This window comes from Cyprinus carpio, chromosome A8 (assembly GCF_018340385.1).
Source record: "Cyprinus carpio isolate SPL01 chromosome A8, ASM1834038v1, whole genome shotgun sequence".
Classification (NCBI taxonomy): Eukaryota; Metazoa; Chordata; class Actinopteri; order Cypriniformes; family Cyprinidae; genus Cyprinus; species Cyprinus carpio.
In genome coordinates, this window is record NC_056579.1 from 3,972,230 (window position 1) to 3,993,430 (window position 21,201).

At 35.8% G+C, this 21,201-nt stretch overlaps 1 protein-coding gene and 1 long non-coding RNA gene across 2 annotated transcripts in view; one reads left to right on the forward strand and one right to left on the reverse strand.

Moving 5' to 3' along the window:
- Window positions 1–7,901, reverse strand: part of LOC122145895 — a 121,617-nt gene extending 113,716 nt beyond the window's left edge. The window contains exons 1-2 of the long non-coding RNA XR_006160614.1: window positions 7,761–7,901; window positions 6,819–6,979 (exon numbers count right to left, since the gene is read on the reverse strand). This is a non-coding gene — a long non-coding RNA (uncharacterized LOC122145895). The remainder of the gene's footprint in view (window positions 1–6,818; window positions 6,980–7,760) is intronic.
- A 34-nt stretch (window positions 7,902–7,935) lies between these two features.
- On the forward strand, window positions 7,936–20,869 carry vsig8b (V-set and immunoglobulin domain containing 8b). Its single transcript, XM_042761655.1, has 8 exons — window positions 7,936–8,082; window positions 9,655–9,760; window positions 12,159–12,322; window positions 13,529–13,730; window positions 16,323–16,472; window positions 16,738–16,860; window positions 18,174–18,312; window positions 19,634–20,869. The coding sequence occupies exons 2-8, from the start codon at window positions 9,685–9,687 to the stop codon at window positions 19,878–19,880; spliced, it is 1,101 nt and encodes a 366-aa protein (XP_042617589.1). The 5' UTR covers window positions 7,936–8,082; window positions 9,655–9,684; the 3' UTR covers window positions 19,881–20,869.
- The last annotated feature ends 332 nt before the right edge of the window (window positions 20,870–21,201 follow it).

The window sequence follows — 21,201 nt, forward strand, 5'->3', positions numbered from 1 at the left end:
TGATTTTTATCTAGTCTAAAAAGTCTCAGAATGATTTATTCACTATTAAATAAAAAAGTCCAAGACACTGATATTAAGATTCTGCCCACCTTTTATATTATATTATATTATATTATATTATATTATATTATATTATATTATATTATATTATATTATATTAAGGGTTAAGAGATTCATCAAATATTAATTTACTCACCAATTACAAGACAAACACAAAATAAAAACTCCCAATGTAAAATGTTTATAGTATATTATATTGAGAGTTACGAGATTGTGCCCACCTTTAAATTATATTATATTGTGGACAAAATCTGAATTCTCAATGTACAATAGGTGAACATATATATAGTATAATAGTATCTGACAGGTGCACAGTGACATAAAAATCATTTAAAGACTGAGCGCTCCTCAGGTGTACGGCTCATTGAAGCGACATCCTTCCCTCACAAGAAAAATATGGACCTGTATTCCCCGTTTCTAGCTCCAATCAAACCTCAGCTTCCTCTCCTGGCATGTCTTCAGACATTTTCAACCTCCCTGCCGATTTGAAAAGGTCATTTATTTCTTTTCACCCGTGTTCTGTTGTTTACCAGTGATTTGGACATCCCCTCTGGTGTCATTAGTGAGGCCCTTTTTGCCAAATCAACTAGGATAGATGGGGTTATCAGTAGAGCCCTGGCCGCAGATCAAATCCAGTCCTATTTGGCCGCTGTCCCTCCTTTTCGCAAGCGGGGACAATTACCATACGATGAAGGGTGCCAGCACTGACTTTCATAGAAACCAGCATCTTCAAGCAGATCTAGTAGTAAAGTAAACAGAGAACATTGAATTGAAGTCAAGTCTCCTTTATGATCGAAGACATAAAAGATAGTTCAAAGTACAATAGTTAACTAAAATCTCTGATGCATAGTTCAGTCTGGAAATAAAGGCATAAACTGAGCATCAAACCCATTGCATTTATCAGAGTCTACACAGATGCCATCAGACCCTAATCAGTGTTCAATTACTCTGAAAATTGTTCAGGCACAACACAGCTCCCATTTCAAGATTTTAGACTGCAGGTTATCAACTGTAGGACTCAAATTCTAGTGAGCTGCCTACAGACAGCTGCCTTTTAGGGCAGCATCCTAGCTTAAATGGATCTTGTGGCTGGTTTGAACACTCTACATAGGCAACTCTATGAATAATAAAATTATTCTTTTTGGGAGAAGTGGACTACTGATTTTAATACAAGTAAGCTTGTTGTGCTTGTTGCAATACATTCTGGGAATGCACACTCTGGGAGCAATAAAAAAGGCTGCCTTAGAGTTTGGCAAAAACTAGGCATCTTAGTGGGGAGCATAATTAAAGAAATAGCTCACCCAAAAATTAGAATTCTGTCATTAATCACTCAACCTCATGTCGTTCTAAACCTGTAAGACCACAACACAAATTAAGATTTTTTTGATGAAATCCAAGAGCTTTATGACCCTGCATATGGCAGCATCGCAACAGAACGTTCCCAGGCCTAGGAAGGTAGTAAGAACATCGTTAAAATAGTCTCTTCTGACATTCACAAGAGTACCATGACACATGCATGTGGTGCTGCTGACGAAGGAGCCGGTGATCTGACGTAGAACCCTCATGCGCTGCGCCTTGTTTACAAGAAGAGGAATGCACAAGCATGCGTCATGGTACTCTCGTGAATGGCGGCAGAGACTGAGTCAGAAGTGAAGAAATCATTGAATAAAGTCACTATTTTTGTTTTCTTTGCACACAAAAATTATTCTCGTAGCTTCATAACATTATGGTTGAACCACTGATGTCACATGGACTTTTTTTTTACTGATGTCCTTACTACCTTTCTGGGCTGAATTAATGACAGAATATTCATTTTTGGGTGAACTATTCCTTTAAGTGGGCTATCTTTTGGCAGGAGGGTCTGTGGAGTCTTAAAATGCTGCCTGTGGAGGAAGCTCACTGGGTTTAGGAAGAGAACGCTGGTCAAAAGTCACAGTCATTATACTAATTATTTCCGCACCTGGCTTGTGTCCTCTCATTACCAGAAGTCATGCATGGATCAGTCAGATACATTGTTTTTAACTTGTTTTCACTTGAATGCAACCTTCATCAATTGTTCTAAACTCTAAAGATTTAAATGGACACACACTAGCAACCAACCATTTGGTTTCAGTTTTTTATGGTTTTCTTCTGCAAAGATGCTTTAAATTGATCAAACATGACAGTAGAGACATTAATAATATTACCAAAAGTTATTTAAACTTTCTATTCATCAAAGAATACTGGAAAATGGTTTTCACAAAAAATATTAAGCAAACCTCTTTTGACATTGACAACAAGAAATGTTTCTTGAGCAGCAAATCATCATATTAGAATGATTTCTGAAGGATCATGTGAAACTGAAGACTGGAGTAATGATGCTGAAAATACAGCTTTGCATCACAGGAATAAATTAAATTTTAGAATATTTAAATAGAAATCACTTATTTTAAATTGTAAATATATTTCACAATATTAATGTTTTTACTGTATTTTTGATCAAATAAATGCAGTCACAGTGAGCATAACCAAACTTTTGAATGATAGTGTATGTTCAGTTAGGAGCTCATGCACACACACACACACACACACAAAATGCATATTATTTTGGTTTTCTAAACCAAACCAGAGGCATTCAAACTGGCCAAGCAGCAAACTACAGCATGCATAAACACTGCAGATAAAAGACTTTAACACTAGTTAGTTAAGCAGTTAGAGACTGCAAGATGTACAACATCTGCCAGCGGGAGACTCCTGCTAAAAGTAATGCCTAAAATAGAAATGAATCAAAATTAAGATAAGATTTTAAACAATGTTCAGTGGTTAATTGTAATTCCAGCTTACTTTCAAGGTCTTGTGAATTGAGCCAGATTCAATTAATTAGCTTAACTTAATTGGAACCACGTTTCAATGACTTAAGACTTCAATGACTTTGAACGGTAATGCAAAAAAAAAAAAAAAAAAAGAAGAAATCACGGCTTTGGTAACAATCTTTTTTCATCCTTTCCTTGTCCATGTAACTAAACCAAAACTACAGCAAACTACATAAACAGCTTAGATAATAGGCTTTAATACTAATTTATTAGTTGTCTAGCTCAAAACTGCAAGATCTGCATCATCTGCCAGCGGGAGAGTCCCTAACAAACAACTAGATAGTAATGTCTAGAATTGCCATGAATCCAAATTAAGATAAGATTTTAAATAAGTTGAGCTCTCAGTTGGAATCCCAGCCTACTGTACATTCAAGGTATTGTGAATTGAGTCAGATTCAATTAATGAGCTTAACTGATTTGGAACCACATTTCTACGACTTAAGAGTTTTGAAAAGTAGTGCAAAAGAGACGCATGCAACATACAGGCATTTGCATTATCATGGCGTTTAGAACATCTTAACATGCCGAAAGCATATAATCACATCAGACGTACAGCCATGCAACACATGCATCTATCCACACTGTGGCATTCACACAAATCAGGGTGTGTTCTGTGACGCGTCACTTCTTTCTTTGCTTTAATGAACGCCGAAGGTTTTTTGACTATTCTGACTCAGACTTTCAGAGAACCCATGGGCCAAAATACCAAAGTACAGTCACAGCATGATGAAGCGTATTCCCTGCCGATCGATGCCGCATAATTACATGTCATCTCCCATTCTACAGAATTAGCCCTGTCAGCTGATGTCCCCTCTTCCTGTCTGCCTCTCTCATCACACATTGTTCTCCAGCAGAAGAACATCAAGGTTTGATCGGGTCCAATGCTGGTGCTGCAGTGCTACAGCAAACCTACTAATAGGCATCCTGCCGAGCTGTCGTTGCATCCATCTACGGATGGCAAAGATAAATGACTCTGCTTATTAAGAAACTCACAACGCAGACAAAAATAGAGCAGCTGCAACTGAACACAGTTTCTCCCTGTGCAAGGCACATCAAACGGAGCATAAGTTCAATTCGAACGATTTTAATGACAAAGGGCGCCTATTAAGGTGACTGCGCTTTTGCCAAAGTTTTTGTTTCTCATTTTTCATTTTAAAAGTCTAATTCAAGGTTTCATTACTCAAAAGAGCGGCTTTCTGACCAGCTGGGGAATTTCAGAAGGAAACCACAGAGCAACCTTCTCCGCTTCAGTACCAAATGTGCAAATAAACAAAAGCAGCGCAGCACTCTGTGAAATCAATCAGGGGAGCCAACAGGTGGCAGCAGTCCAATCAATCCAACATTTGCATTCAATGGCACAATGAGGAACAAAGCATCAGCCTCGCTTTCTAAAGACTCCATTAGCATTTGAGTGAGAGCAGTCATGGGACGACAATTGCAGCATTTCCCCGTGTGTTTTACCTTATGTGACCCCAATAACTCAAGTTAAAACACTTTCATGCTGACTGAATCACACTCAGATGGAAGGCGGAAGCCAATTTAAAGGTGTACCATGTCATTTTATCCATGTTTTGCTCCTAGGGAAATGAGTAGTACTATAGACAACAAAGTTTCAAATGATCACGGCTCATATCAGTGGCCTAGAAACAGCTGTTTTAAGGTGCGATAAAACTTTATGTTCCTGTGAATTCACATAGCAAGAGGACATTTAGATTCCCTGGTTGGTCAAATGTCACAGACTGTCCTCTTGGCTCAATATAAAGAATACAAACTTGTTTCATGGGTGTTCCAGGTTTTAAAATGTTTCATGCAAATGTTGTACATTCTATTTGATCCTTTTGCAGAGCTTATGAAACGTTTTTGAATGTTCTCTAAATTTTCTAAAACGAGAAATAACATTTAAAAAAAAAAAAAAAAAGTTCCATGAACATGAATGTATAAATGATATTTGTGTGCTTATGTTTGGAGAACATTACTAAAGATCAGATAAGTAATAGAGCAAACGTTCTATTGAAGTTAATGCAGAAATGTTTGCAGAGAACCTTGCCAGAACGCTGCCCATTTGCCAGAGAGTACATATTACAGACACTTTCAGCTTAACACTTTAAAATTACAGGAGTCACATATGCCTGTGAATGCACTGCTAACCAAAAACACTTTTGTGTGTCATTGCATCCACACCAGTAGGGGTCAGCAGGGTCCAAAGTGAACACTTGTCAACTTAACCCTGTCTTTGATGTGTAAATAAAATGTATGAGCTGTTAACTGCAACATATTACATTATAAATCAAAAAGAAATGCTTGCCAGACCCTCACTGAACGTGACTCGAGTCGAGTCATGACCCATGTGTTTTCCACCATCACAAGTTTATCTAGGATTTACAAGGGAATTAATTTTTTCCTCCAGGACTCCATATGGAGGCACATATGTGGAGCATTTCTCACATTAAGACACAGAAACAGAAAAGACGTTTCATGCAGCAAAATATATTAACCTACGCTTTATTCCACATGCAAAAACAACTCAAATAATCCCATTGTCATAAGGACAAACATACTGTACTTTACCAAACATAATAATGTCAAATAAAATAAAAACGTGTCTCATGACAATAATGTGTATGGACAGTATATTTTCTCTATTATGTAAAAATAAATTACACTGGGAGTCAGTATCATTCTGAGATACCATGGTCCATAAAATAAACATTCATTTATTAAAACTCATTAAATATCTATAAACTAATAGCCTAGGTGAAATTTCAAGCCTCAGTTATAAAAATATTTTAGTGTTTCTGGAAATACTCCATATGTTGTGTGTATGAAATCATGTTTATGACTCAAAATGGGTCAAACTTCTCCAGCTGACTACTGACTCATGAGCTGAAGTGTTTCTAGATTTCCTGTCGCCGCTGTGCCTGTATGACACTTCATCACTGATTATTGAAAATACTGTACTGTTTTAAAGTTGATTGCTTGAACTATGGTGGTTCTTTAAGGTCAGATGGTATCTGTACAACAAAACAAAAAGCAGAGATATTTTCAAAGCATCACACCATATACAAGACTGTAAAGTATGGGCACGTCATCTTGAGTCAATGTTTTCTTCACTGAGCTCACTGGATCAACTGCTTCATTGAAAACCACAAGAAGATGCTTTATTTGTACTTGAAAAGGAGAAGTAAGAATTCTTAAAGCTCATATCTCAAGGTCTTCAGGGAAATCTACATCAAATGGTCTTTATTTCCCAATCGGCACCAATTATCAGTGGCCACTATCTCATCGATTAGCTGTGTAGAGGCTGTCGGCCATGAAGCAAAGCCCGAGGGGGAAAAATCTCCTAGTTTGCCATGAGAAGAACACTTCTTTTGTGTAATGAATCAGTCTGAATCTCAAATACAGAACTCTGGTCATGTAAACCATTGAAATCTTCAGACAATTTATTAAACCAACTTATATATATATATATATATATATTCATTTAACTTAAAAAAGAAAAAAAGCTGAAATTGGTCAATTTATTTTGATGAGTTTAAGTAATGTAAAAACTTACATTGCCAAGACTTACTGATCATATCAATTTTTTTGTGTAGGTTAAATGATATTGAACAATAATAAAATAATACAAATTAATACAATTATTAATAACTATAACAATAACATAATATTAATAAATATACATATTAATTAAGATTAGTTCATAAACATGTTAAATGCCATTAATTTTAATAACAAATGTCATTTTATAGACTATGCTGGAAAAACATTTCCAGCCCCTAAATTCAAAACAGAGAGAAACAGAATTTCTGGAGCACAAAGACAAAACCAGCAAAAAAATAAACAAATTCAGACTCATGAATTAAACCCGATTCCTAAACTCTGAATTGTGCACACATTCACACTCACCTTGTGTTTTTGTCCTCAGTGGCTCGTGATGTTGCCAGGGTGATCAAATCAGCATATCCACGGCTGTGTGTAGCTGTGGGAGGCGTCGATGATCAAAAGAGTTCTTGATTGACAGAAGACTTCATCTGAGTCTGTGTGCACATATCCATAGCCTACAGTGACTGCAAGGAGAATCAAGTATTGTACATGTTTTGTCTTTGATAATAAGTGTCTGAGCAGAGCTGAGCAAACAATCTGATTCCCCTGTGAAATAACACTGCAGTGTTTACATTTTTACAGCAGCCTAAAGATGCATCTGTTCATTTCCAAATTAAACATAGACATATTAGCCTATTGGGCTTAATATAAAAATATATGTGAGTATAAAAAATAAAAATAATCACAAAAACCAAGCAAAGCTCAAACAATCATGCAATGTGCAACACATGCAACATACGGCACACTTCAACGCAGTGTTTCTCAGTTGGTTTTGCATTTTGCGTTAGAAAAGTGCCAAAAACAGTTTTTGGAAGTAAACAAAATGTATTAAAATTAAAATATTAAAATTACCCTGAATTGTACAGACCAAACAAAATGCAAAAAGACTCACGTGGCACAACCACAGTTTTGTAAATCCATAAACAGTATGATTTATCAACCAAACACACAGTACATGCACTAATACTGAATAAGTATTAGTCATATTATCAAATGGCAGGTGTATTTGCACCAAAAATGCCATGTGTGATTGTATGAAAGACCTTCAGTTTAAAACCAGCAGGAAAATATGTGAATCTGCCCTTTAAAATGTCAATGGATGGCTATATATCAAGTTATATTGTATTATCTGTATTTACCATTGTTTTTAACCCAGATGAGAAGCACTGCTTTAATGTGAATGTACTGCGTTTGAATCAGTCTCATGGTTTGATCCGAAATGGCTTATTTAATCCATTTACTTACTGTGATTCTTTGAACACATTTCACATTAGATAATCCAAATGGAATCACTCTGCAATGGAAGCTCAAACTCCTACACAGAGGCAACGAATCACAAATCAAACATGTCAGGTGTAAATGGGCTGGTCAGCAGCAAGTTACACTGAGTTTGTGATTCTGAAGCTGTGATTGGTGGAGTGCTGTGAGGGGGAGGGGCCTTAGAGGAAACACCTGTTTACCTGCTTCAGGTGAGAGTAAGAGCTGAATAGAGGAACTAGCAAAGAAAACACCTGACAGCACCGCTGTGTTTGTTGGACTACTCTGAATTCGGTTGTTCCGTTAAGAGGTAATTTGTATTTTTTTCACAGAAATCCCTTTTTTGAGTTTACATCAGTTGAATGTTAACAAAAGAACTGAAGTTTTGAAGTTGGTTGTGGAAGGAAGGACTGCAGTTTGGACTTTGCTCTTTATAAAAGCTAACAGAAATGAAATCCTTGCCTGCTCTGACCTCCATGGCCAGATTCTGGCTTATTTAATTTCTTATGAGACTAAAATGATTACTGTAAACCATCAGTAAGCAAGTGCTCAAAGAAGGCTTACTGAATTAAAAGCTGTGTGTGTGTGTGTGTGTGTGTGTGTGTGTGTGTGTGTGTGTGTGTGTGTGTGTGTGTGTGTGTGTGTGTGTGTGTGTGTGTGTGTGTGTGTGTGTGTGTGTTTCTATCCCGGTGGAGACTTAAACCTGAATACACACCAACTCATGGGGACTCATGTCATTGTGGTGACCTATGGGGAAACAAGCTTATAAATCATACAGAGTGAGTTTTTTGAGCATGCAGATGGTTTTTTGTGAGGGGCAGGTTTAGGTGTAGGGCGATAGATTATACAGCTTGTACAGTATAAAAACCATTATGCCTATTGTGAGTCCCCACAAGGATAGTAAACCAGATGTGTGTGTGTGTGTGTGTAAAGTACATGTTTAAACTGTATTCAGTTTTCAGGGGAATCTCTTCCTCTAGGTTTTATTACTGTGTGTTTTATTGGCAGCTACTTTGGCACATGATTTCTTCCTTAAATGATTTATAGACAAAGATAAGAATCACAGTTTCGATGGTTTGAGATTGTAACAAGTCCTTTGTTTTAATAACTCTACCTCATGTTTCAAGCATTACAATGTTTGAGTCTTAAGGGATTTGCATATTATACATGCATGCAAATAGTAATATCAGTCAGGCAGTGTTTGAGATGTTAGGATTTGCCCATCTGGTGAAAAATATCCAAACACACTTGTCAATTAATAATGGACATTTCCTGTTTTAAATTATTTTTAATGATTTTTTTAAATATTATGTAAAAAAAAAAAAAACATTGCTGTGTGTGTGTATATATATATATATATATATATATATATATATATATATATATATATATATATATATATATATATATATATAATGGTTATATTTTTATATGCTTTTAGATATTTTTTCTTATAAAACAGACAAGATGTCTATAATTAAATTGAAATACAGGTTTATTATACTTATACATACATATATAGTTATATTTTTAAGTATATATATAGTTACATTTTTATTTATATGCTTTTAGATATTTTTCCTTATTTCTTGTCTATTATGTACATATACATACACATATTATACAGATCACATTCGTCAGAGACAATCCATCTTTGGTTGCTGATTTGATTTTTCTGTGCTTCAGAGTGATTAGTGATTTGTTTTTACACTTTTGAATCGAAACTCAAGACTTTCTCATTCCAGCTAAAATGACATTGGAATTTGTCATACGTGTAACCCTTATCAGAATCAGATGACTCACAGTAATAAATGAGGTGTCTAGTCAGCAAAGGACAATGCCAATCTGTGCTTTTCTTTCTTTTTTTTTTTTCTCTCCCCAGGTTTTCTGTGAGAAAAGCTGACATTTGGCTATGAGCAAGTTCTGGTTTAACTTCCCCTTACCTTTGGCTGCATTATACATCACTGCAGTATGTCTAAATCATGCAGGTGTGTAAAATACTACTTTTATTTATTTATTTAACAGTCTCTTTGAGGGCTTTCTGTGTTAAAGGTCACTTTTCTCTTCACTTTGTGTGGGCTGTATCGAGTTTCTACGGCAGTCTAAGTGTGACCATGTTATGCATAAATTAACCCTGCATATTAAGAAGTTGCACTGGCCTCCCACTCCACTTTATGCAAATTCTAGCACTGAATAATACTGGATCTGAGATTCACTTCAATGCACTTGCATGTGCATTTCAGATTTTAAAAAGCAGCAGATGTAGCATGCATAAAACAATAAGGTCGTTCATTATCGGTGAGAGTGATTTGCATAATATTAAATGCACTAAAATTACAGAGCATGCAAATGCGTGATTTTTGACCATACATCTGCTCTCAGAGGGTTTTGACCCAGCATGTTGCTCAACACATTTAAGCTTGGACCGTTTTTATTCCAGCTGAGAGACGATCCGTTAATTGCACAGACCTGTGTTTTGTGTGAATGTGCAATACTTACAGGAATGATACAGTCATCTGACATATTCTGTTGCTTGTTGCTAAGAACAAGATGAACCCGACAATCTGTAGCATTTCTTCAAAAATAAATTAAATGAATAAATAGCAGAAGCATCTAGCAAAGACTGCTCATCTGTACTCAAAGCTGTTTCAGAATGTTAGCACAAGAAAATTACTTTTTATTTTTTTGAAACATCTTCGTTGGACATTCATCTAACAGTTTTTAAATGTTACTTCTTATTTCAGAAGGTTCAGAGAACATTCAAAAGTTTGCTAAATGATAAAATGGAAAGTTCTATTCATAAGTGATGTTCCCATATTGTTTGCAAAATCGAAGTAAAAAGTTGAAAAAAGTCGAAGTAAAAAAAAAAAATTGTCAAAAATATTATTTTAAAAATGGACGTATTTAAATAATGTTTTCATAACTTAGCAGGAACGTTAGCACAATGTTTGTAGAACATTTTATTAGCTTGAAATGTTCTCAAAACGTTAGCACAAAAAATATTATTTATACATCATTCATTGAATGTTTCTCTTTTTTTAATGTTGCTACTTGTTTCAGAATTTTCAGAGAACATTCAAAAGTAGCATTCCCATAATATTTGCAAAATAATCAAAAAGAATGTTCCCTTTGTATAAACAAGAAAAAAAAACATTTAATGAAAATCTGAACATTTAGAACGTTGAGAAAACATTCAGAAATAATGTTTTTACATCCTAATGGAAACATTAATAAAAACTTCTTGGAACATATTTTTGTTTGACGAGCATCAGCACAAAAATGTGTGGTATTCACAAACAACTCTTTTCTTAGAATCTTTCGTATTTACTCCAGAATTCCGCTTGGTGCAGTTACTGATATGCTATTACTCCTGTGAAAAATTATCTAGAGATCATGGCTCAGGTAATTCATCAAATAATGGAGAAGAGAGTTACAACCCACCATATATCCAGATTCAGCATGTTGTCAAGTGCACTTTCAGCATTTAAAGAGCGATGGATGGTGTCTGGATCATTGTGGTAGAGTGATGCATGCAGACTGTCACAATTTGCACTGTACAGCATCATCCTCCACATTCTAGCACTCAGAACTGGCAAGATTGGAAATTGCACTTAGCAGACTTTCTATCACAGACAGAACAGAATGTGCAAATAAACGGCACTATTAGCAGCCATGATTCATTTTAGCAAATTCTCCTCTTGATCTGTTTTTGAAAGTGCACATCATAGAAAACAAGTGCACTTTTGAAATAAATGTCATGCCACTCCTTCCTCATACCAATTATTGAAATTAAGCTGCAAAAAATACAAATAAATAAATAAAATAGTTTCTTCAGAAATCATCACAGTTGTGGCATCACAACTATGAGCACATGACCACATATCAAAATGTTAATCAGTATTCAACAACTTGGAAGTTCCATTGATATGCATCTCTCATGCAAACAGGTTAGCCAATCGTAAAAGAGCTAATCTGCATATTAAATGTTCAGTTGCAAAAACAGCCTGTTTAAATGGCATTCAAAATAAGTCTGTTTTTGGTGCATGAAACCTTGACTTTCAAACAAAAGCATAGAATACGGGCTCTTTAAATCAAGAAATGTTTTACAGCAATGGTTCTCAAATGATGAGTAACAGATCAGTTCTGATAGGAAAAATGTTTTTGAATGCAAATAATAAAATGCAGCACACCATATAATCATAAGTAGTAAATGGCACAATAAAAATGCTTACTGGCTTTAAGCAAAGTAGATGAGAACCACTGATTTAAATTATTGTATAGAGGGAAAAATTCTATTCAATAAGACACATTTTCTGAGTTGGACAAGACAGGTGTTTGTAAATTGAGTGATCATTATTCCGTATCTCTCTCTCTGTGAACCTTTAGCTTTGGCGGTACAGGTGACATCCTCAGGACCACAGACGCTCAAGAAAGCTCAGGAGGAGAGTGTTACTCTGGGCTGCACATACAGTTTGGACGCCTCCGATGTCGGAGACCTGGACATTGAGTGGACACGTGTCAGTCAAGACATGACCCAGAAAGATGAGCTGGTGAGAGAGTGCTGAGGATACAGAATGGAGATTAAAGCACATCTTGTATTGTATTGACTTGTTACTGGCATCTTTAAGAAACAGCAAAAATGAAAATGGATCCGACTTCTTTTGAAAGCATCAGAATATGCTTAAAATACACTTTTTTAAGATGTTTCTAAGTAGGCATAAGGGTAATTGGCTATGTGGAGCTAGTCTCTAAAATTATTATAAATAACATTTTTAAACAGTTTTTATGTGCTCATATCAGATTTTTTTTTTTTTTTTTAATTAACTAAAACATACTAAATTTACTAAATTAACTAACTTTCATTAACTACATTAAAAAAATGGTTTATTAAAAATAAAATAAAATATTACAAATATTTTTTTTTTATTTCAGCTAGTTGCATATTTAGATTTAGTATAAGTTAAGGTACAGAAATAAAATGAACATTAATTGGATTAAAATAAATATAATGAAACATTTTATTTTATTTCTGCTAGTTGCCAAGATAACATTCCTCATTTTCATTTAGTTTCACTATACTAAAATAAATTATCATATAAATCATAAACTAAAACCAAAATAAAAATTAATAAAAACTATACTTACATTAAAATGACGAAACACTATCAAACTAGAATTAAAATTTAAAATATAAAAAATAAATTATTCTAATTTATTTTAAAAAATAGGGTGAATTCCCATTTTGTGCTGACTTAAAAGTTATAATAACAACAACAAAAAATGTAAATATTAATAAAAAACTATAATAGTATCTTAATCATACTAAAATAACACAGTGACTGGTACTAAATTGTAATGGCATTAAAATAACACTCATATCATTTGAGAGACTGGAATATTTGTCACACTGGATGACCATTTAAAATGAACTATATATAAAGGAAGAAAGGTGCGAAGAATGCATGCTGTGCAGCTTTTCTTTACGTAGCATCTGGTGTTTTTGATAAGACAAGAATGTAGGAATGTGTTCTCAGCTCCATAGAGATCACGGTCTCCACCTCATCAATCATATCATCTTGATGGATTTTGTAATTTCCTCCCATTTCTACCTCGTCCAAACTGCTTAACCTCAGGTTTTCCAGGGATGTGTGTGGAGATTCAGAGAAATCTGTGTAAGACTCCATCATAATGACGGCAGGTGGTTAGACCTGTTATATTTGATAAGACTCACTGAGCCGGGTTTCTCTGTCTGACAGATCTTATCCTACACTGGAGGGAAACAGTACCAGCTAGGAAGCCCAGACCTGATGAGTCGTTTGAAGTTTGCTGGCGACCCGAGCCTTGGCGACGCCACGGTCAGCGTTTCCAGCGTCAAGGTCTCGGACACAGCCACGTACCAGTGCAAAGTGAAGAAGGCACCGGGGGTCGATTCGAGGAAAGTCACTTTAGTAGTGCTGGGTGAGGATGTGCTCAGTCTGTGACTCTGCTGACCGGTTCTGACACTCTTATCAAGCTGCCGGGTTTCTGTTTTACCGGTTCTTTCCACCCTAGCCTGCCTCTTTCATCCAGTCGCTCACGATAACATGACTGGAATGGTAGGTGAGGTGAACGCTTGTTGTTCACGTCTGCTTTCTGTTTTCTTCTGGTAACCTCAGACCAACCCCCCCCCCCTCGTCTGTCTAGAGACTCAGTGATTTACACCCTCTTGTAAAACTCTGGCTCAGTGCTCAGCTTTTAAGAGTGCAGTGTCATAATGTTTTCCAAGTTTTACATTAGTTTGTTTCTATTTGATTTCAATTTTCTTTTTCTTCCCAATTTTCTGGTTTAGTATTTTTTTCAGGCTATTCTATTTTCGGTTTAGTGTTTTATATACACACATACACACACACAGAGTGGGTACAGAAAAGAATCACCCCCCTTTAAAATAATCACATTTTGTTGCTTTGCAGCCATAAATGAAGACGGACACTGCTTTTGTTTTATCCAGCTGTATTTACTCAGTGTAACTTATAACATCCAAGTGAAAGATATAACACCAACAACAAAACAAATAAAAAACAGAATCACTGAGTTGGAAAAAGGATCACCCGCTTGTGTCAGTATTTTGTTGAATCACTTTTGCTTTAATTACAGCCTTTAGTCTTTGCAATATTTGCCCGCTCTTCTTTGCAGAACTGCTCGAGTTTAGTTCAGTTTGATGGTGAGTGTTTGTGGACTGCAGTTTTCAAATCATTCCACAGATTTTCAGTTTTCAATGTTTAAATCTGGGCTCTGACGAGGCCATGCAAGGACATGCAGCTTTTTCCCTTTCAACCACTGTGTGCTCAGTTTTGCTGTGCTTTGGGTCATTGTCATGTTGGGAGGTAAACCTTCTTCCCATTGACAGCTTTCTGGCAGAGGGCAGCAAGTTTTCCTCAAGAATTTAACAATATTTTGCCTCATCCATTTTTCCTTCTGTCCTGACAAGTGCTCCAGTCCCTGCTGCAGAGAAACACCTCATAACAGAGCATCTCCACCTCCATGCTTCACTGCAGGAATGCTGTTATTTGGATGCTGAGCTGTATTAGATTTCCACCAGACATATCGTTTGGTGTTGAGGCTAAATAAGTGGCTTTTTTTCTTCAACCCTCCCATACAAGCCACATTTGTGGAGAATCTGTGATATTGTTGTCACATGCACACAATGACCACTCTTTGTCACAAATTCCTGCAGCTGCTTCAGAGCTGCTGTCGGCCTCTTGGTCGGCTCTCTGACCAGTTTCCTCCTGGCTCTTTCATCCAGTTTGGAGCAACGTCCTGATCCAGGGAGGGTCTGTGTTGTACCAAATATCTTCCACTTCATAATAATAGACTTCACTGTGCTTCTAGGCATTTATAAAGCCTTTGGACTTTTTTGGCTCCATCTCCTGACTTGTGTCTGTCCACAACTTTATCCCGGAGATGTTTTGACAGTGCCTTGCCAGCCATAGTTGATTGTTTGCTTCAGTTGCACTACCAAGGACTGAAATGCTCCAGGAAAGCTCTTTTCATGCTGAGCTAATCAAAATGACTACAGCTCATCACAGTTGAAAGTCAAATGACTTTGTGTGCCACTGAGAAGGTGATCAGCTACACCTGATTGAGTTCGTCAGTCATTTTAGGAGGGGGTGATCCTTTTTCCAACTCAGAATCACTGAGTCAACAAAAACTGTGTCCGTCTTCATTTCTAGCTGCAGAGCAAAAAGATGTGATTTTTTTTTTTTTTTTTTTTGGGGGGGGGGGGGGGTTCTTTTCTATACCCACTGTGTGTGTGTGTGTGTGTGTGTGTGTGGTGTGTGTAAATTTATAGTTTTTGCACTTTTTAGGGATTTTTAGAGACATATTTAGAGTTCAAATCTGAAATCAAAAATAATGAATGATAATTTTTAATTAATAGATAATTTTTTAATTTTTGTTCCATATTAGATTTTTTGTCCACTTAACATTTTTATATAATAATAACAATAAAAAATAATGATACTTTTATAGTTTTTAAGATTTTGAATAAGTTTTTATATTTATCGGATTTATTTATTTATTCATTTATTTATATGTATTTATTTGTTCATTTTTTTGTTTGTTTGTTTGTTTGTTCATCTGGATTATTTACTTCAATGTTTTATTATGTGTATTTATTATATATTATATTTTATTATATTTCAGTTAGCTTTTATTACAACTAAAGATATTTTTATGGTTTTAGTGAACAATATATTGAACATTCGAATATTCATGGTCCTTCCTTCCTTTTATGACTTGCATATTTGAGTGTCAACATGAAAGTGCAACCTACGGTACTTAAATGTGACTCATTTCTATGTGAACCTGGCCATGAGTAAAAATAAAAATGAGTAGGACTTGATTTTTATCTGAGGAATGATTTAGATGGTTTAAAAACTGGAGCTGTACACAAGAATGCAGTCAGACCTGCATGTGAGGTTAAAGAATGTATGTCAAATGTCATAAAGTTAGTGCATCAGCCATGTGATTTTGTCCATGATGTCTGATTGTTTTTCTTTTGGTTTCTTTCAGTACGACCTTCGCCCCCTAAATGCTGGGTGGAAGGTAGCGAGGAGAAGGGCGGAACCGTTTCGCTCCGCTGCAAATCTTCCCAGGGTTCATCACCTCTAAAATATGCATGGACCAAAGAAAGCGGAAACCTGCCACCAACCGCAACACAGAGTGAGTTCCCACCGGTGCACACAGGTCTAGTGCAACACTACTTAGCAAATATTCAAGCAAAAGTTCAATATTCGGTACCGCTTGAATAACCTGTAGCTTCAGGCCTGTGCATTGTCAAGTCACATACAGCTGCTGCAGATGAAAACAAAAACATTTTTTGAGCCTCATTGCACCAAACTAGTTTTTCTGTGTGCAACCCGCTGTAAACGACACTGCAGGGCCTTTCGCAATGGCTGCACATTCTGAATGGCTCTTTTGTTTGAAGATCCCCAGACCGGAGAGCTGCTAATCAGAAACCACAGCGACAGCTACACAGGGAGGTACCTTTGTGAGGTCAGCAATGAAGTAGGCACTGAACGATGCACATACGCCCTTCAAGCATATAACCGTAAGTATGGGTGGATCCGGAATGTATTTGCAAACATAAGCGTCACTTAATGTCTGAATGTCAATGGCATCAGACAACAAGAACTCAAATCGAATGTCATTTATCTGACAGAAAGACAGATGTTTCATGAAAAGATGAGGTATCAAAGAGATAAACTAACAGAAATAAACCTGTGGTCATAGGTGAAGAGTAATCCAACTCCAGCGGAGGGCTAAAGTAGCCTAATGTTAGTGTGATCACACCATAAAGCCATCTTTTTTTGTCTGTACCAGATATGGGTGTCATGTCATGCAATATTTTTAATACAACTTAATCTGTAAGTTATTACAGCGCTTTAATTTCCAAGGTTATTCAAACAGCGAATGAATCATATACAGAAAGAGAGGGAAGAACATTTACATTATCAAAGCACGTTATCAGTAACTAAGAAAACTCAGTAATCAATGAAACTGTTTACACTGTGAAACAAATTTCTAACTTACATGGTACATACTTTTGCTTTGTTTACGATGAGAGAATTGAACAAAACTCTGGAGTTTCAGCGATGACTCATCTGAACGCCTCTGATTGGCTGCTGCATTCATAAGCTAAACAGAATCTCGTGTGATTGGTATTAATGCTCAATGCTGTAAAAATGACTAAAAAAGAAATGACGCAACATGAGCAGATCTAAATTTTTCAGTTTGCGTTTAATTTTCACTTTATTTGCGACAACTGTAATATATATCCATAGTGTAAAGTCTTTTTTTCTTGAACAATTTGGTGATCAAAATTCCCCAAATACCAGCTGATTTAAAGACGTTGGGCAAAAATAGCTACAAATCTGAGGTTGGTGAAAAGATCCTGAGACTTTTGACATGCAGATGCCAATTAGACATTTGTATCTATAATATTATTTTATCTATTAGGCTATATAAATGGTTTAAGTGTCCAAATTCTTACATAAGTCATTTGTAAGTAAAAGTCTCGTTATGCTTATTGAACCAATGGAGAAAGTTGGTTATCATCTTGGATCAAAAGATGCAGTCATTCTCCTGTGCATTTAGCACATTTCTGTACAGCGTTCATACCTCATACTCAGGGTAACTGCAGTAGCGTACCTGTTTATAAGAGCCATTATGCAGTATGTGTCCTTCAGTGAAATACGCAGACTCACTCATTAGTTTATATTTTTATAAGCGCATATATTCTCCAGATAATTTCATAAGATTAATGATTGTGTGGAACCTCAGCTGCACTTTCAGATGAATTGTTTCTCAGGTTAAGAGTGAGTCACTTCTCTACATAATCATATCTGAATCTTTTATCTCTAGCAACCAATAAAGTGGGAGTGATTGTGGGAGCTGTGATTGGTGCATTGCTGTTGCTGTTCCTCCTCCTTTTGCTGATCTGGCTCCTGATTTGCTGTTGTAACAAGAGGCGCTATGAAAAAGAGCTTGCAAATGACATCAGGTGAGATATTGCTGGTTTATATTTTTTTATAAAGTGAAATATAAAAAAAACGAAGTAGTGACAGATCTTTCTTCCATATTGCGATGTAATATGGAGCATGCAGGGAAAAAAATAAATAATTCCCTTGTTTTTGTATATCATGGCCACATGTAATAATTTGTTTCCTCATTTCAGTCTACCAAATGTGGGCATGTCGTATGAAAACAAGGAAACAAATTCATAAGAGTTTGGAACAAATTCTTAATTTGTGACCAGGATTAAGCCCAGAGAAGATAATGAATTGTTTAAATGAGGAAACAATTTTTCTCCTCAATTTTTGGGAAACAATTCTTAGCCGTGATAAATATATTTTTATCTGCATGCATCGGTTGTTGATTCAGTGTTGAAATGTGTGTGTTGCATTTAAAAATGGAGGCAGATAAAAGCGAGCTTGCAGGGGCGGGTGATTGCAGAATGATTGGAGAAGTCTGGATTATTTCACCTCATGTTGTTTTCACCAGAAGGTCCAGTTATATGTACTTTTTAATTATGAGCAGTGAGAACATGCATTATTAATGCCTTTGCTGTCTCTATTCAAGAATATTAAGACAAGACACCACAGTTGAATAGGGTCAAATTTGAACTAATTGACATCACCATACTTCACAAAATGATTAATCACATGGACATCAAGACAACTGTTTTGTATGACAAGTTTCTGAAATCGTATTTTTTTAAATATGCAGATATAGATAGGAATAAAACTGTAAAGTTTGGTCAATGTAAGTGCTGCTAAAGTGTTGATTTCAGGCTCAGTGCATGAGGTTGATGTTTAAATGGACATATATTCCATATCTCCTGAAATGCAAAAACTCTTTGCTAGTGTTGTGTTGACGAATTAATATCTTGTAAAAATTTTGCTCTGATTCCTCCAACCACCCACATGCCAAAAAATCCTTGGTTTTGTATGAATCATACAGGCTAAATTACATATTTTGGCTTAATTAGGATGAAAATCATCAACTTTGGGGCTATATTGTACTACATAAAAACATTATTTCCATTTCTAAGATCAGTTGTTGTTTGAAATTTATGTATAATAAACTTGGTTGTACAAGTCATTTCAACTCAAATGACATTAAACCAATTTCCATGTTTCAAAGATCTTACTGATCTTTTTTTTTTTTTTTTTTTTTTTTTTTTACAATAATCATGGAATTTAATTACCAAATTATCAAGTGATTCTCTCAACTGGATATATGTATATGTGTGTCCTTTTTCTACTTCGGGTATAAATATACAGTATTTGGCTAACATGTTCCTTTCCTCTACCGTATTTTAGGGAGGATGCTCCAGCTCCCGATAGTCGCCCGGGAAGCCGTCACTCCAGCTTCCGCTCTGTACTTAATTATCACGGCCATCCGGGGATCCATTACAGCTCAGTTGGCAAAGCCGATGTCACAGGGTCCGGATCCGGTCGCAGCAGTACCCACACCGAACGCAGCAGAGTCCAAAGGGAAGCCGGCATGCTTGCATCTGATCACAGGCCTCCGCTCAGATATGACAGCAGATATGGATACCCCGTATAACCACCGACGTCCTGCCAGGGGACATGGAAATAAAAAGATTAAATTCACTCAAAAGATGCAATACTGTGCCAGACCATGAGAAGATTCGAGGACATTAAAACTGCACAATATATTCACATTTGTGAATTCTCCTAAAGTTCAGGATAGAGATCTGCTTATATATATGTGTATAGTTGTGTTGATGTATTTTTGTATGATTGTTTTATAAACATTGAGGTGAAATGTGGTCATGGGAGTTTAAATATATTAAACTAACAAGCCTTTTAACTTCTTAATAACAATAAATTCAGCCTATTAAGACTGATAGTAAGAGATTTAACATGCCATCTGAGTGGTTTACAAGGGTGATTGTATAAAAAAACTCTAATTATATTTTAAAAATTACATAAAAATATTTTTATTTGAATTTAATGTTTTTTTTTTAAAAAATGCTCAACATTTGATTATTAAAAATAATAATAATAACTGAATTAGTCATGCCCCCTGACTCATATGCAAATTTTGTATTAAGAGATGTCCTATCGTCAGAGCAGTTTTAAGGACCTGACTGCACAGGACATGCTTTTTGAGTTCAAAAGAGCCAGATATGGTGAAACGATATGACATGTCCCGGTCCTGTTCCCTCAAGTCAATTTTATTTATATAGCACTCTTCACAATGGACAACGTTTCAAAGCATCGTTGCAGGAAAACATTGCAATAATAATGCCTATAAAATTACATAAGGTCCTCATTTGAAAGTACAATTAAAAGAAAATGATGCCTTCATATATCTTTCTTGTAAAACCCAGTGAGCAAGCCAACGGCAAGGAAACTGAAAACTTCACAAGGTGGCAGAAGTAGAGAAAAAGCAAAAACCCTGGGAGAAACCTCAACTTTCCTGTCAGTTCTCCACCATCCTAAAACATCCTTAAAAATATCCTTAAAACAGTCACCATGGTATAGACACTGAAAAGCAGCAAGAGGCCTAAGTCTGTTTAAACCAAGTATTTAAAAACACACACACACACACACACACACACACACACAGACTGTCTAAAGGCTGAAATACAACTTTTAAAATCGGAACAAATTTTTAAACACTAGGCATCATACATTCGCTGATTTTGTAAATGGTTACAGAGAAAAACTGGAACAACTGAGGGGTACCTTTACACGACAACGATTATACTAAAAATGCAGAGGTTTTTCCTTTGGGTTTTTGTAAAGTTTCTCAAACATACGACAATGATCTCAAAATTATTACAGTACAAAAATTACACTATTATTCATGCCAGGCCAGTAGTTGGCGATGTCACTTTTTACACAACCACACACATACA

Coding starts and splice junctions, on each gene's coding strand:
- vsig8b (XM_042761655.1), top strand. CDS start 9,685: ATGAGCAAGTTCTGGTTTAACTTCCCCTTACCTTTGGCTGCATTATAC. Junction 9,761..12,158: donor AGTATGTCTAAATCATGCAG/GTGTGTAAAATA, acceptor GTGAACCTTTAG/CTTTGGCGGTACAGGTGACA. Junction 13,731..16,322: donor AGTCACTTTAGTAGTGCTGG/GTGAGGATGTGC, acceptor GGTTTCTTTCAG/TACGACCTTCGCCCCCTAAA.